Below are 16,015 nucleotides of genomic sequence, written 5' to 3' on the forward strand. Positions count from 1 at the left end.
GGACGGGTGTATGACTGATGTATGGAGGACGGGTTTATGACTGATGTATGGAGGAGGGGTGTATGACTGATGTATGCAGGATGGGTGTATGACTGATGTATGGAGGACGGGCGTATGACTGATGTATGGAGGACGGGCGTATGACTGATGTATGGAGGACGGGTGTATGACTGATGTATGGAGGACGGGTGTATGACTGATGTATGGAGGAGGGGTGTATGACTGATGCATGGAGGAGGGGTGTATGACTGATGTATGGAGGACGGGTGTATGACTGATGCATGGAGGACGGGTGTATGACTGATGTATGGAGGACGGGTGTATGACTGATGTATGGAGGACGGGTGTATGACTGATGTATGGAGGACGGGTGTATGACTGATGTATGGAGGACTGATGTATGGAAGACGGGTGTATGACTGATGTATGGAGGAGGGGTGTATGACTGATGTATGGAGGAGTGGTGTATGACTGATGTATGGAGGACGGGTGTATGACTGATGTATGGAGGAGGGGTGTATGACTGATGTATGGAGGACGGGTGTATGACTGATGTATGGAGGACGGGTGAATGACTGATGTACGGAGGACGGGTGTATGACTGATGTATGGAGGACGGGTGTATGACTGATGTATGGAGGACGGGTGTATGACTGATGTATGGAGGACGGGTGTATGACTGATGTATGGAGGACGAGTGTATGACTGATGTATGGAGGACGGGTGTATGACTGATGTATGGAGGACGGGTGTATGACTGATGTATGGAGGACGGGTGTATGACTGATGTATGGAGGACGGGTGTATGACTGATGTATGGAGGACGGGTGTATGACTGATGTATGGAGGACGGGTGTATGACTGATGTATGGAGGACGGGTTTATGACTGATGTATGGAGGAGGGGTGTATGACTGATGTATGCAGGATGGGTGTATGACTGATGTATGGAGGACGGGTGTATGACTGATGTATGGAGGACGGGTGTATGACTGATGTATGGAGGACGGGTGTATGACTGATGTATGGAGGACCGGTTTATGACTGATGTATGGAGGACCGGTTTATGACTGATGTATGGAGGAGGGGTGTATGACTGATGTATGCAGGATGGGTGTATGACTGATGTATGGAGGACGGGTGTATGACTGATGTATGGAGGACGGGTGTATGACTGATGTATGGAGGACGGGTGTATGACTGATGTATAGAGGACGGGTGTATGACTGATGTATGGAGGAGGGGTGTATGACTGATGTATGGAGGACGGGTGTATGACTGATGCATGGAGGACGGGTGTATGACTGATGCATGGAGGACGGGTGTATGACTGATGTATGGAGGACGGGTGTATGACTGATGTATGGAGGACGGGTGTATGACTGATGTATGGAGGACTGATGTATGGAAGACGGGTGTATGACTGATGTATGGAGGAGGGGTGTATGACTGATGTATGGAGGAGTGGTGTATGACTGATGTATGGAGGACGGGTGTATGACTGATGTATGGAGGAGGGGTGTATGACTGATGTATGGAGGACGGGTGTATGACTGATGTATGGAGGACTGATGTATGGAGGACAGGTGTATGACTGATGTATGGAGGACGGGCGTATGACTGATGTATGGAGGACGGGTGTATGACTGATGTATGGAGGACGGGTGTATGACTGATGTATGGAGGACTGATGTATGGAGGACGGGTGTATGACTGATGTATGGAGGACGGGTGTATGACTGATGTATGGAGGACGGGTGTATGACTGATGCATGGAGGACGGGTGTATGACTGATGCATGGAGGACGGGTGTATGACTGATGTATGGAGGACGGGTGTATGACTGATGTATGGAGGACGGGTGTATGACTGATGTATGGAGGACGGGTGTATGACTGATGCATGGAGGACGGGTGTATGACTGATGCATGGAGGACGGGTGTATGACTGATGTATGGAGGACGGGTGTATGACTGATGTATGGAGGACGGGTGTATGACTGATGTATGGAGGACGGGTGTATGACTGATGTATGGAGGACTGATGTATGGAAGACGGGTGTATGACTGATGTATGGAGGAGTGGTGTATGACTGATGTATGGAGGAGTGGTGTATGACTGATGTATGGAGGAGTGGTGTATGACTGATGTATGGAGGACGGGTGTATGACTGATGTATGGAGGACGGGTGTATGACTGATGTATGGAGGACGGGTGAATGACTGATGTATGGAGGACGGGTGTATGACTGATGTATGGAGGACGGGTGTATGACTGATGTATGGAGGACGGGTGTATGACTGATGTATGGAGGACGGGTGTATGACTGATGTATGGAGGACGGGTGTATGACCGATGTATGGAGGACGGGTGTATGACTGATGTATGGAGGACGGGTGTATGACTGATGTATGGAGGACGGGTGTATGACTGATGTATGGAGGACGGGTGTATGACTGATGTATGGAGGACGGGTGTATGACTGATGTATGGAGGACGGGTTTATGACTGATGTATGGAGGAGGGGTGTATGACTGATGTATGCAGGATGGGTGTATGACTGATGTATGGAGGACGGGTGTATGACTGATGTATGGAGGACGGGTGTATGACTGATGTATGGAGGACGGATGTATGACTGATGTATGGAGGACGGGTGTATGACTGATGTATGGAGGACGGGTGTATGACTGATGTATGGAGGACGGGTGTATGACTGATGTATGGAGGAGGGGTGTATGACTGATGTATGGAGGACGGGTGTATGACTGATGTATGGAGGACGGGTGTATGACTGATGTATGGAGGACGGGTGTATGACTGATGTATGGAGGACGGGTGTATGACTGATGTATGGAGGAGGGGTGTATGACTGATGTATGGAGGACGGGTGTATGACTGATGCATGGAGGACGGGTGTATGACTGATGCATGGAGGACGGGTGTATGGAGGACGGGTGTATGACTGATGTATGGAGGACGGGTGTATGACTGATGTATGGAGGACTGATGTATGGAAGACGGGTGTATGACTGATGTATGGAGGACGGGTGTATGACTGATGTATGGAGGACGGGTGTATGACTGATGTATGGAGGACGGGTGTATGACTGATGTATGGAGGACGGGTGTATGACTGATATATGGAGGACGGGTGTATGACTGATGTATGGAGGACTGATGTATGGAGGATGGGTGTATGACTGATGTATGGAGGACGGGTGTATGACTGATGTATGGAGGACGGGTGTATCACTGATGTATGGAGGACTGATGTATGGAGGACGGGTGTATGACTGATGTATGGAGGACGGGTGTATGACTGATGTATGGAGGACGGGTGTATGCCTGATGTATGGAGGACGGGTGTATGACTGATGTCTGGAGGACGGGTGTATGACTGATGTATGGAGGATGGGTGTATGACTGATGTATGGAGGACGGGTGTATGACTGATGTATGGAGGACTGATGTATGGAGGAGGGGTGTATGACTGATGTATGGAGGACTGATGTATGGAGGAGGGGTGTATGACTGATGTATGGAGGATGGGTGTATGACTGATGTATGGAGGACGGGTGTATGACTGATGTATGGAGGACGGGTGTATGACTGATGTATGGAGGACGGGTGTATGACTGATGTATGGAGGACGGGTGTATGACTGATGTATGGAGGACGGGTGTATGACTGATGTATGGAGGACGGGTGTATGACTGATGTATGGAGGAGGGGTGTATGACTGATGTATGCAGGATGGGTGTATGACTGATGTATGGAGGACGGGTGTATGACTGATGTATGGAGGACGGGTGTATGACTGATGTATGGAGGACGGGTGTATGACTGATGTATGGAGGACGGGTGTATGACTGATGTATGGAGGACGGGTGTATGACTGATGTATGGAGGACGGGTTTATGACTGATGTATGGAGGAGGGGTGTATGACTGATGTATGCAGGATGGGTGTATGACTGATGTATGGAGGACGGGTGTATGACTGATGTATGGAGGACTGATGTATGGAAGACGGGTGTATGACTGATGTATGGAGGAGGGGTGTATGACTGATGTATGGAGGAGTGGTGTATGACTGATGTATGGAGGACGGGTGTATGACTGATGTATGGAGGAGGGGTGTATGACTGATGTATGGAGGACGGGTGTATGACTGATGTATGGAGGAGGGGTGTATGACTGATGTATGGAGGACGGGTGTATGACTGATGTATGGAGGAGGGGTGTATGACTGATGTATGGAGGACGGGTGTATGACTGATGTATGGAGGACTGATGTATGGAGGACAGGTGTATGACTGATGTATGGAGGACGGGTGAATGACTGATGTATGGAGGACGGGTGTATGACTGATGTATGGAGGACGGGTGTATGACTGATGTATGGAGGACGGGTGTATGACTGATGTATGGAGGACGGGTGTATGACTGATGTATGGAGGACGGGTGTATGACTGATGTATGGAGGACGGGTGTATGACTGATGTATGGAGGACGGGTGTATGACTGATGTATGGAGGACGGGTGTATGACTGATGTATGGAGGACGGGTGTATGACTGATGTATGGAGGACGAGTGTATGACTGATGTATGGAGGACGGGTGTATGACTGATGTATGGAGGACGGGTGTATGACTGATGTATGGAGGACGGGTTTATGACTGATGTATGGAGGAGGGGTGTATGACTGATGTATGCAGGATGGGTGTATGACTGATGTATGGAGGACGGGTGTATGACTGATGTATGGAGGACGGGTGTATGACTGATGTATGGAGGACGGGTGTATGACTGATGTATGGAGGACGGGTGTATGACTGATGTATGGAGGACGGGTGTATGACTGATGTATGGAGGACGGGTTTATGACTGATGTATGGAGGACGGGTGTATGACTGATGTATGGAGGACGGGTGTATGACTGATGTATGGAGGACTGATGTATGGAAGACGGGTGTATGACTGATGTATGGAGGAGGGGTGTATGACTGATGTATGGAGGAGTGGTGTATGACTGATGTATGGAGGACGGGTGTATGACTGATGTATGGAGGAGGGGTGTATGACTGATGTATGGAGGACGGGTGTATGACTGATGTATGGAGGACGGGCGAATGACTGATGTATGGAGGACGGGTGTATGACTGATGTATGGAGGACGGGTGTATGACTGATGTATGGAGGACGGGTGTATGACTGATGTATGGAGGACGGGTGTATGACTGATGTATGGAGGACGAGTGTATGACTGATGTATGGAGGACGGGTGTATGACTGATGTATGGAGGACGGGTGTATGACTGATGTATGGAGGACGGGTGTATGACTGATGTATGGAGGACGGGTGTATGACTGATGTATGGAGGACGGGTGTATGACTGATGTATGGAGGACGGGTGTATGACTGATGTATGGAGGACGGGTTTATGACTGATGTATGGAGGAGGGGTGTATGACTGATGTATGCAGGATGGGTGTATGACTGATGTATGGAGGACGGGTGTATGACTGATGTATGGAGGACGGGTGTATGACTGATGTATGGAGGACGGGTGTATGACTGATGTATGGAGGACCGGTTTATGACTGATGTATGGAGGACCGGTTTATGACTGATGTATGGAGGAGGGGTGTATGACTGATGTATGCAGGATGGGTGTATGACTGATGTATGGAGGACGGGTGTATGACTGATGTATGGAGGACGGGTGTATGACTGATGTATGGAGGACGGGTGTATGACTGATGTATGGAGGACGGGTGTATGACTGATGTATGGAGGAGGGGTGTATGACTGATGTATGGAGGATGGGTGTATGACTGATGCATGGAGGACGGGTGTATGACTGATGCATGGAGGACGGGTGTATGACTGATTTATGGAGGACGGGTGTATGACTGATGTATGGAGGACGGGTGTATGACTTATGTATGGAGGACTGATGTATGGAAGACGGGTGTATGACTGATGTATGGAGGAGGGGTGTATGACTGATGTATGGAGGAGTGGTGTATGACTGATGTATGGAGGACGGGTGTATGACTGATGTATGGAGGAGGGGTGTATGACTGATGTATGGAGGACGGGTGTATGACTGATGTATGGAGGACTGATGTATGGAGGACAGGTGTATGACTGATGTATGGAGGACGGGTGTATGACTGATGTATGGAGGACGGGTGTATGACTGATGTATGGAGGACGGGTGTATGACTGATGTATGGAGGACTGATGTATGGAGGACGGGTGTATGACTGATGTATGGAGGACGGGTGTATGACTGATGTATGGAGGACGGGTGAATGACTGATGTATGGAGGACGGGTGTATGACTGATGTATGGAGGACGGGTGTATGACTGATGTATGGAGGACGGGTGTATGACTGATGTATGGAGGACGGGTGTATGACTGATGTATGGAGGACGGGTGTATGACTGATGTATGGAGGACGGGTGTATGACTGATGTATGGAGGACGGGTGTATGACTGATGTATGGAGGACGGGTGTATGACTGATGTATGGAGGACGAGTGTATGACTGATGTATGGAGGACGGGTGTATGACTGATGTATGGAGGACGGGTGTATGACTGATGTATGGAGGACGGGTTTATGACTGATGTATGGAGGAGGGGTGTATGACTGATGTATGCAGGATGGGTGTATGACTGATGTATGGAGGACGGGTGTATGACTGATGTATGGAGGACGGGTGTATGACTGATGTATGGAGGACGGGTGTATGACTGATGTATGGAGGACGGGTGTATGACTGATGTATGGAGGACGGGTGTATGACTGATGTATGGAGGACGGGTTTATGACTGATGTATGGAGGAGGGGTGTATGACTGATGTATGCAGGATGGGTGTATGACTGATGTATGGAGGACGGGCGTATGACTGATGTATGGAGGACGGGCGTATGACTGATGTATGGAGGACGGGTGTATGACTGATGTATGGAGGACGGGTGTATGACTGATGTATGGAGGAGGGGTGTATGACTGATGTATGGAGGAGGGGTGTATGACTGATGTATGGAGGACGGGTGTATGACTGATGCATGGAGGACGGGTGTATGACTGATGTATGGAGGACGGGTGTATGACTGATGTATGGAGGACGGGTGTATGACTGATGTATGGAGGACGGGTGTATGACTGATGTATGGAGGACTGATGTATGGAAGACGGGTGTATGACTGATGTATGGAGGAGGGGTGTATGACTGATGTATGGAGGAGTGGTGTATGACTGATGTATGGAGGACGGGTGTATGACTGATGTATGGAGGAGGGGTGTATGACTGATGTATGGAGGACGGGTGTATGACTGATGTATGGAGGACGGGTGAATGACTGATGTATGGAGGACGGGTGTATGACTGATGTATGGAGGACGGGTGTATGACTGATGTATGGAGGACGGGTGTATGACTGATGTATGGAGGACGGGTGTATGACTGATGTATGGAGGACGAGTGTATGACTGATGTATGGAGGACGGGTGTATGACTGATGTATGGAGGACGGGTGTATGACTGATGTATGGAGGACGGGTGTATGACTGATGTATGGAGGACGGGTGTATGACTGATGTATGGAGGACGGGTGTATGACTGATGTATGGAGGACGGGTGTATGACTGATGTATGGAGGACGGGTTTATGACTGATGTATGGAGGAGGGGTGTATGACTGATGTATGCAGGATGGGTGTATGACTGATGTATGGAGGACGGGTGTATGACTGATGTATGGAGGACGGGTGTATGACTGATGTATGGAGGACGGGTGTATGACTGATGTATGGAGGACCGGTTTATGACTGATGTATGGAGGACCGGTTTATGACTGATGTATGGAGGAGGGGTGTATGACTGATGTATGCAGGATGGGTGTATGACTGATGTATGGAGGACGGGTGTATGACTGATGTATGGAGGACGGGTGTATGACTGATGTATGGAGGACGGGTGTATGACTGATGTATGGAGGACGGGTGTATGACTGATGTATGGAGGACGGGTGTATGACTGATGCATGGAGGACGGGTGTATGACTGATGCATGGAGGACGGGTGTATGACTGATGTATGGAGGACGGGTGTATGACTGATGTATGGAGGACGGGTGTATGACTGATGTATGGAGGACTGATGTATGGAAGACGGGTGTATGACTGATGTATGGAGGAGGGGTGTATGACTGATGTATGGAGGAGTGGTGTATGACTGATGTATGGAGGACGGGTGTATGACTGATGTATGGAGGAGGGGTGTATGACTGATGTATGGAGGACGGGTGTATGACTGATGTATGGAGGACTGCTGTATGGAGGACAGGTGTATGACTGATGTATGGAGGACGGGCGTATGACTGATGTATGGAGGACGGGTGTATGACTGATGTATGGAGGACGGGTGTATGACTGATGTATGGAGGACTGATGTATGGAGGACGGGTGTATGACTGATGTATGGAGGACGGGTGTATGACTGATGTATGGAGGACGGGTGTATGACTGATGCATGGAGGACGGGTGTATGACTGATGCATGGAGGACGGGTGTATGACTGATGTATGGAGGACGGGTGTATGACTGATGCATGGAGGACGGGTGTATGACTGATGCATGGAGGACGGGTGTATGACTGATGTATGGAGGACGGGTGTATGACTGATGTATGGAGGACGGGTGTATGACTGATGTATGGAGGACGGGTGTATGACTGATGTATGGAGGACTGATGTATGGAAGACGGGTGTATGACTGATGTATGGAGGAGTGGTGTATGACTGATGTATGGAGGAGTGGTGTATGACTGATGTATGGAGGAGTGGTGTATGACTGATGTATGGAGGACGGGTGTATGACTGATGTATGGAGGACGGGTGTATGACTGATGTATGGAGGACGGGTGAATGACTGATGTATGGAGGACGGGTGTATGACTGATGTATGGAGGACGGGTGTATGACTGATGTATGGAGGACGGGTGTATGACTGATGTATGGAGGACGGGTGTATGACTGATGTATGGAGGACGGGTGTATGACCGATGTATGGAGGACGGGTGTATGACTGATGTATGGAGGACGGGTGTATGACTGATGTATGGAGGACGGGTGTATGATTGATGTATGGAGGACGGGTGTATGACTGATGTATGGAGGACGGGTGTATGACTGATGTATGGAGGACGGGTTTATGACTGATGTATGGAGGAGGGTTGTATGACTGATGTATGCAGGATGGGTGTATGACTGATGTATGGAGGACGGGTGTATGACTGATGTATGGAGGACGGGTGTATGACTGATGTATGGAGGACGGGTGTATGACTGATGTATGGAGGACGGGTGTATGACTGATGTATGGAGGACGGGTGTATGACTGATGTATGGAGGACGGGTGTATGACTGATGTATGGAGGAGGGGTGTATGACTGATGTATGGAGGACGGGTGTATGACTGATGTATGGAGGACGGGTGTATGACTGATGTATGGAGGACGGGTGTATGACTGATGTATGGAGGAGGGGTGTATGACTGATGTATGGAGGACGGGTGTATGACTGATGCATGGAGGACGGGTGTATGACTGATGCATGGAGGACGGGTGTATGGAGGACGGGTGTATGACTGATGTATGGAGGACGGGTGTATGACTGATGTATGGAGGACTGATGTATGGAAGACGGGTGTATGACTGATGTATGGAGGAGGGGTGTATGACTGATGTATGGAGGAGTGATGTATGACTGATGTATGGAGGACGGGTGTATGACTGATGTATGGAGGAGGGGTGTATGACTGATGTATGGAGGACGGGTGTATGACTGATGTATGGAGGACTGATGTATGGAGGACAGGTGTATGACATATGTATGGAGGACGGGTGTATGACTGATGTATGGAGGACGGGTGTATGACTGATGTATGGAGGACGGGTGTATGACTGATGTATGGAGGACTGATGTATGGTGGATGGGTGTATGACTGATGTATGGAGGACGGGTGTATGACTGATGTATGGAGGACGGGTGTATGACTGATGTATGGAGGACGGGTGTATGACTGATGTATGGAGGACGGGTGTATGACTGATGTCTGGAGGACGGGTGTATGACTGATGTATGGAGGACGGGTTTATGACTGATGTATGGAGGAGGGGTGTATGACTGATGTATGCAGGATGGGTGTATGACTGATGTATGGAGGACGGGTGTATGACTGATGTATGGAGGACGGGTGTATGACTGATGTATGGAGGACGGGTGTATGACTGATGTATGGAGGACGGGTGTATCACTGATGTATGGAGGACGGGTGTATGACTGATGTATGGAGGATGGGTTTATGACTGATGTATGGAGGAAGGGTGTATGACTGATGTATGCAGGATGGGTGTATGACTGATGTATGGAGGACGGGTGTATGACTGATGTATGGAGGACGGGTGTATGACTGATGTATGGAGGACGGGTGTATGACTGATGTATGGAGGACGGGTGTATGACTGATGTATGGAGGAGGGGTGTATGACTGATGTATGGAGGACGGGTGTATGACTGATGCATGGAGGACGGGTGTATGACTGATGTATGGAGGACGGGTGTATGACTGATGTATGGAGGACGGGTGTATGACTGATGTATGGAGGACGGGTGTATGACTGATGTATGGAGGACTGATGTATGGAAGACGGGTGTATGACTGATGTATGGAGGAGGGGTGTATGACTGATGTATGGAGGAGTGGTGTATGACTGATGTATGGAGGAGGGGTGTATGACTGATGTATGGAGGAGGGGTGTATGACTGATGTATGGAGGACGGGTGTATGACTGATGTATGGAGGACAGGTGTATGACTGATGTATGGAGGACGGGTGTATGACTGATGTATGGAGGACGGGTGTATGACTGATGTATGGAGGACGGATGTATGACTGATGTATGGAGGACTGATGTATGGGGGACGGGTGTATGACTGATGTATGGAGGACGGGTGTATGACTGATGTATGGAGGACGGGTGTATGACTGATGTATGGAGGACGGGTGTATGACTGATGTATGGAGGACGGGTGTATGACTGATGTATGGAGGACGGGTGTATGACTGATGTTTGGAGGACGGGTTTATGACTGATGTATGGAGGAGGGGTGTATGACTGATGTATGGAGGAGGGGTGTATGACTGATGTATGGAGGAGGGGTGTATGACTGATGTATGGAGGAGGGGTGTATGACTGATGTATGGAGGAGGGGTGTATGACTGATGTATGGAGGACAGGTGTATGACGTATGGAGGAGGGGTGTATGACTGATGTATGGAGGAGGGGTGTATGACTGATGTATGCAGGACAGGTGTATGACGTATGGAGGAGGGGTGTATGACTGATGTATAGAGGAGGGGTGTATGACTGATGTATAGAGGATGGGTGTATAACTGATGTATGGAGGACGGGTGTATGACTGATGTATGGAGATGGGGTGTATAACTGATATATGACTGTTGTGTTGATTCTGTTGGTTGTATTCCTGGGGATAAATCCTGCTCATGTTTCAGATTAAATATAAAAAAGACCTTTCCAAGATGCGAGGTGCTGCTCATTACCACACCCTGGCCACAGAGGACAACCTGACGCTAAAACAAGCACAGAACGTGAACAAGCTCGTCAGTGAGGTGAGAGTCTGAGGGTGGGGGGTGCGGGAGGGGACATAGTGTGTACAATCACCAAGATATGAAATGAAAGGGAGGATAATAAAACTTAGAGGAGAATTTTTACAGAGGAATCTACGTTGTATACTTGGTATATGATGTCACACGTGGTATATGATGTCACACGTGGTATATGATGTCACCCGTGGTACTGTATATGATGTCACACATTGTGTATGATGGCATCTGTGGTACTGTATATGATGTCACACGTGGTATATGATGTCACCTGTGGTTCTGCATATGATGTCACACATTGTATATGATATCTACTGTGGTATATGATGTCTCCTGTGGTATATGATGTCACCCGTTTGTATATGATGCCACCCGTGTTATATGATGTCAGCCGTGGTATATGATGTCACCTATGGTACGGTATATGTCATCTGTGGTATATAATGTCACCCGTGGTACTGTATATGATGTCACCTGTGGTATATGAGGTCACCCGTGATACTATATATGATGTCAGAAGAGTGAATTGTCTGAGATTTCACATAGTGATAATTATAATGCTCCAAACCCAAATCTAGCATAGGTTCTGTCTGCACTGGTGTCATGGTTTCCATTACTATAATGGATCTATTTTTTTCACAAAATAGAAAAAAGTTACCCCCTCCCAAATATATGTGTGTAAGTATTCAGATCCACACATTACATGGGGCAGACGATATTGAACCCCTCTTTGGATTGAAGTCCAGATAAATAAAAGGGAAATTTGTCAGATAATAGGATTTGTCATTGTGATTATTCATTCAGGGGTCTTCAGAGGGGTCTCCAGTCTTATCTAAGTAAAGCTGTCATATAACGAAAAATGATACAACAGAGTGGTCCAGCTCACACAGCTGCAGGGGTTGTGAATTGCAAGTCAATGGGGTTGTCCAGTATAGAAAAACTCTGTCATACACCCTAAGTGAATTCTGGGTTAATAAGGGGGGGGGGACCCTCATCTCTTGGTCAGAGTGGTGAGCGGTTACATAGAGCGTCTCTCTCTCTGGAGGACCTGCCTGTCCTGTATTACACAGACAACGCATTGATATGAATGGGCACTTTGTAATACTTAATTTCTCCTGTGGCGGCGCTGCAGGGAAACTGAGCACTTACTGACAGATTTCCCCACAGATCACAGCTGATCGCCGGGGGGCCCAGCAGGGGGAGACTTTGTGATCTGCCTATTATTAAGGGAGTGGGACTGTTGTAACAAGTAAGGTTTGTCCAGATCGGAGATCCCCTTTAAGCGAGTCCTTTTTCTTTAATGTCGGTGTGTCGGCAGGTGCGGTGGAGGTACGGGGGGGGGGGGGGGGGTGAAGCAGCATGAAATCCTATCTCCGAGCTTCAGATAATCATCTTGTACTCCCCATGATTCCTCTGCTCCTTGTGTCTTCCAGGTGGGATATAAGAAGGACTTAGAGAACAGTAAAGGACACAGCATCAACTATTGTGAGACACCGCAGTTCCAGAACGTCAGCAAGATCTCCAAATACACCAGTGATGTGAGCATTGCCCCCCTGGACTGGCACCGTGCCCCTTACAATGACCGAGCCTCCCATGCCCCGGCCCCCACACACTAGAGGAAACCTAAGTGTTCATAGCTGGTAATCTCAGGGCTGCAGTCACCGCCTGATTTCTGGTCCTCCGGGTATAACTCACGGCGCACACCCTGCACATGGCGGTTGCGGACTTTTCCCTCAAAGATCCGGTTTTATCTTGTATTTGCATTTTTAATCAACATGAATTATCCCGAGTGAGAACCCCAGAGCTGAAGTCTTATTACCAGGCGGCTGCAGTCCCGGGGCCCCCAGGAACCTTCACCGCTGATTGTTTTCAGGCCAAAAATCTGTTCTTAGTACCAGTCATTTCTGAACCCGACATTTTCTCCATGGAAATTAATGGAATGGAAAACCGCCACAATAGTGCGAATAAGGCGCCATTGATCGGCCATGCTGTGGGCTTTCTTGGTACCTGTATCATTTGATTCTCTTCTAGTTGTATTCACCCAGCTTTCCCAGACTCCTGAGTGACAACTCTATCTAGTTCGACAGTGATAGATCATCCACTCCTGGGAAACACTGAGGTCGTATCACAGAAATGACATGAATGAATTACCCTTTTTGAAACTCTGGAGTCTGGGAAAGTTGGGTAACTGTGGGAGCAGTAATGTCTCACTCATATTGGTTGCCATTCTCACTGGGCTTTCCCAGAAACAGCTATGACTATGAAGTATCTGAGCAATATTGTTAAAGGATTTGTAGACTCTTTCAACCACTTTTAAAAAAAATTAAAAAAAAATAACTATTTTTAAACTAGGATAAAAATCCCCCATTTCATGTCTACAGCTCTTATGCAGAACTATGTGTCTCCATGGTTACAGACTACAAACAAACCCTGTGTAGTCTGATCCTTCAGTCGTGTGTTACTCCCTCTGCCCCATTTTTTGATAACCTGCGGAAAGTAAAAGAGGAGGTGGAGGAAGTAGTCTTCCACGTGACTATAGGGTTGTTTGACGTCTGTAACCATGGATACACATAGGTCTGCATATGAACTGTATACATAAAACGGGAGATTTTTTTTAAATCAATTTGAAAGACTATTTGTAAAGTTTGATGATGTCGATTGGCGAGGGAGCACTGGTGGATTTTTAGATTGTTTTTGCTGGTCCAAGATAAGTGACCTGGTGCTGATTCTTGTGTGTGGAGCTGTGTTACAGACCGGGCGTTGGATACAGGAGGGGATTAGGAGATATAGAGAGACCTGGGGGGGGGGGGGATCGTCATATAAAACCGCAATATACACAGGGACCGGTAACTATTTACTTTCTCTCACTTTTTATGTTACAATGTATCAAAATGTAGAATTTTTACTGTTTTTATTATAAAACAGATACAAATATCAGAAACTTAAACTGTACAGATTAGCGCTCCCATTTATTTTCTTGCATACGATATTATGGAGGTCAGAGGTAATAATATTGATCATGATAATAAGAATAATATAATGAAATAATTAATAAGAATAATGATAATATAATGAAACAGTAATAATGATAATAATAATCCAATGTAATGATTAATAATTATAAACTGAGAGACGCTCCTGGAATCATTCACATTGCCCTTTCATCATACCCACATTTTACCAGTGTTCTTCTACCGCCTAGGTCACCGCTTAAAAAGTCCACCCTCTGCCAACATCAAATTGAGAGTATGTGACTTTCAATCGTATAATGACACCCAATGTGCAGAACCGCCGAACAACAAGCACAATAAAGTGGAAAATAAGAAATATGCATTTTGCAAAGTCACCAAATAGCAAGAACATACAAAAATAAATAATAAAGTGCAGCCCACTGTGCGGCTGCTGACCATCTAGATAGAAGAAATCGCTGTCTGCAGGCAGTGTCTCCGGTAACTTCATATCCCAGGAGGAGGTGTCTCATAGGGAAGTGAATTAAAAGTTCTAGAAATAAAGACCATTCAAAATTGTGAGCAGGATGCAGGAGAGATGCTGGTGCAAGGAGAGGCCCAGGACAGGCTGCAGACTGTGCCCTGTGCAGCAGCACGCAGCATGTCACAGGCAGTAAGCAAATACCCGCCCACTGCAGGGAGGGGCAGAGATGATTGATTGATTGGCAACAGCCTCACACAGAAAGCAGCCTAGAGGAGATTCAGTGACCACTGCACAAGGCACAGGACAATGGAGCTTTGCAGTTGTCCCCCAGCACATTGTCACTATGCAGCGGCCCGGACACATTCTGCCTGATATTATCTGACCGCACAGCAGTGACATCAGACATCATGATTACTGGGGAGCATTCACATGGGGAACTAGTATTATTATCAGTAACATTAATAAAGTTGTCGCATGTGATTTGATTTTGACTTCTCTCCTTCCTTGTTTGCAGCTTAAGTACAAAGAAAAGTACCAGACTCAGATGAAAGGACACTATGACGGAGTCGGTATGGATCGCCGCATGTTACACGCCATCAAGGCCGGGACCCTCGCCAGCAACGTGAGTGTACAAAACAGAATGATTCTTGCGGGACTGAAATTAAAATTCTTACCAGGGGTTGAAGGAGAATTGTCTGGGCATCTCGGACATCAAGGGTCTTCGGCCCCTTACCACCCACAGTATGAGCTGTATATATCTGTATGTAGTGAGCTCCCCCTAGTGGTGGTTGTAGGCAGCAGAATGTTATCATATAACTCTATGGGAGCTGTATAGATCCGTATGTAGTGAGGTCCCCCTAGTGGTGGCTGCCGGTA

General features: G+C 47.8%; 1 protein-coding gene across 1 annotated transcript in view; it reads left to right on the forward strand.

Moving 5' to 3' along the window:
- NRAP (nebulin related anchoring protein) overlaps positions 1–16,015 on the forward strand; it is a 140,346-nt gene that overhangs the window by 41,036 nt on the left and 83,295 nt on the right. Inside the window, exons 9-11 of the mRNA XM_075842687.1 lie at positions 11,597–11,713; positions 13,141–13,245; positions 15,654–15,761. Of these exons, the coding sequence (XP_075698802.1) occupies positions 11,597–11,713; positions 13,141–13,245; positions 15,654–15,761 (330 nt within the window). The remainder of the gene's footprint in view (positions 1–11,596; positions 11,714–13,140; positions 13,246–15,653; positions 15,762–16,015) is intronic.

Source organism: Rhinoderma darwinii, chromosome 11, assembly GCF_050947455.1.
Source record: "Rhinoderma darwinii isolate aRhiDar2 chromosome 11, aRhiDar2.hap1, whole genome shotgun sequence".
NCBI classification, from domain to species: Eukaryota; Metazoa; Chordata; class Amphibia; order Anura; family Rhinodermatidae; genus Rhinoderma; species Rhinoderma darwinii.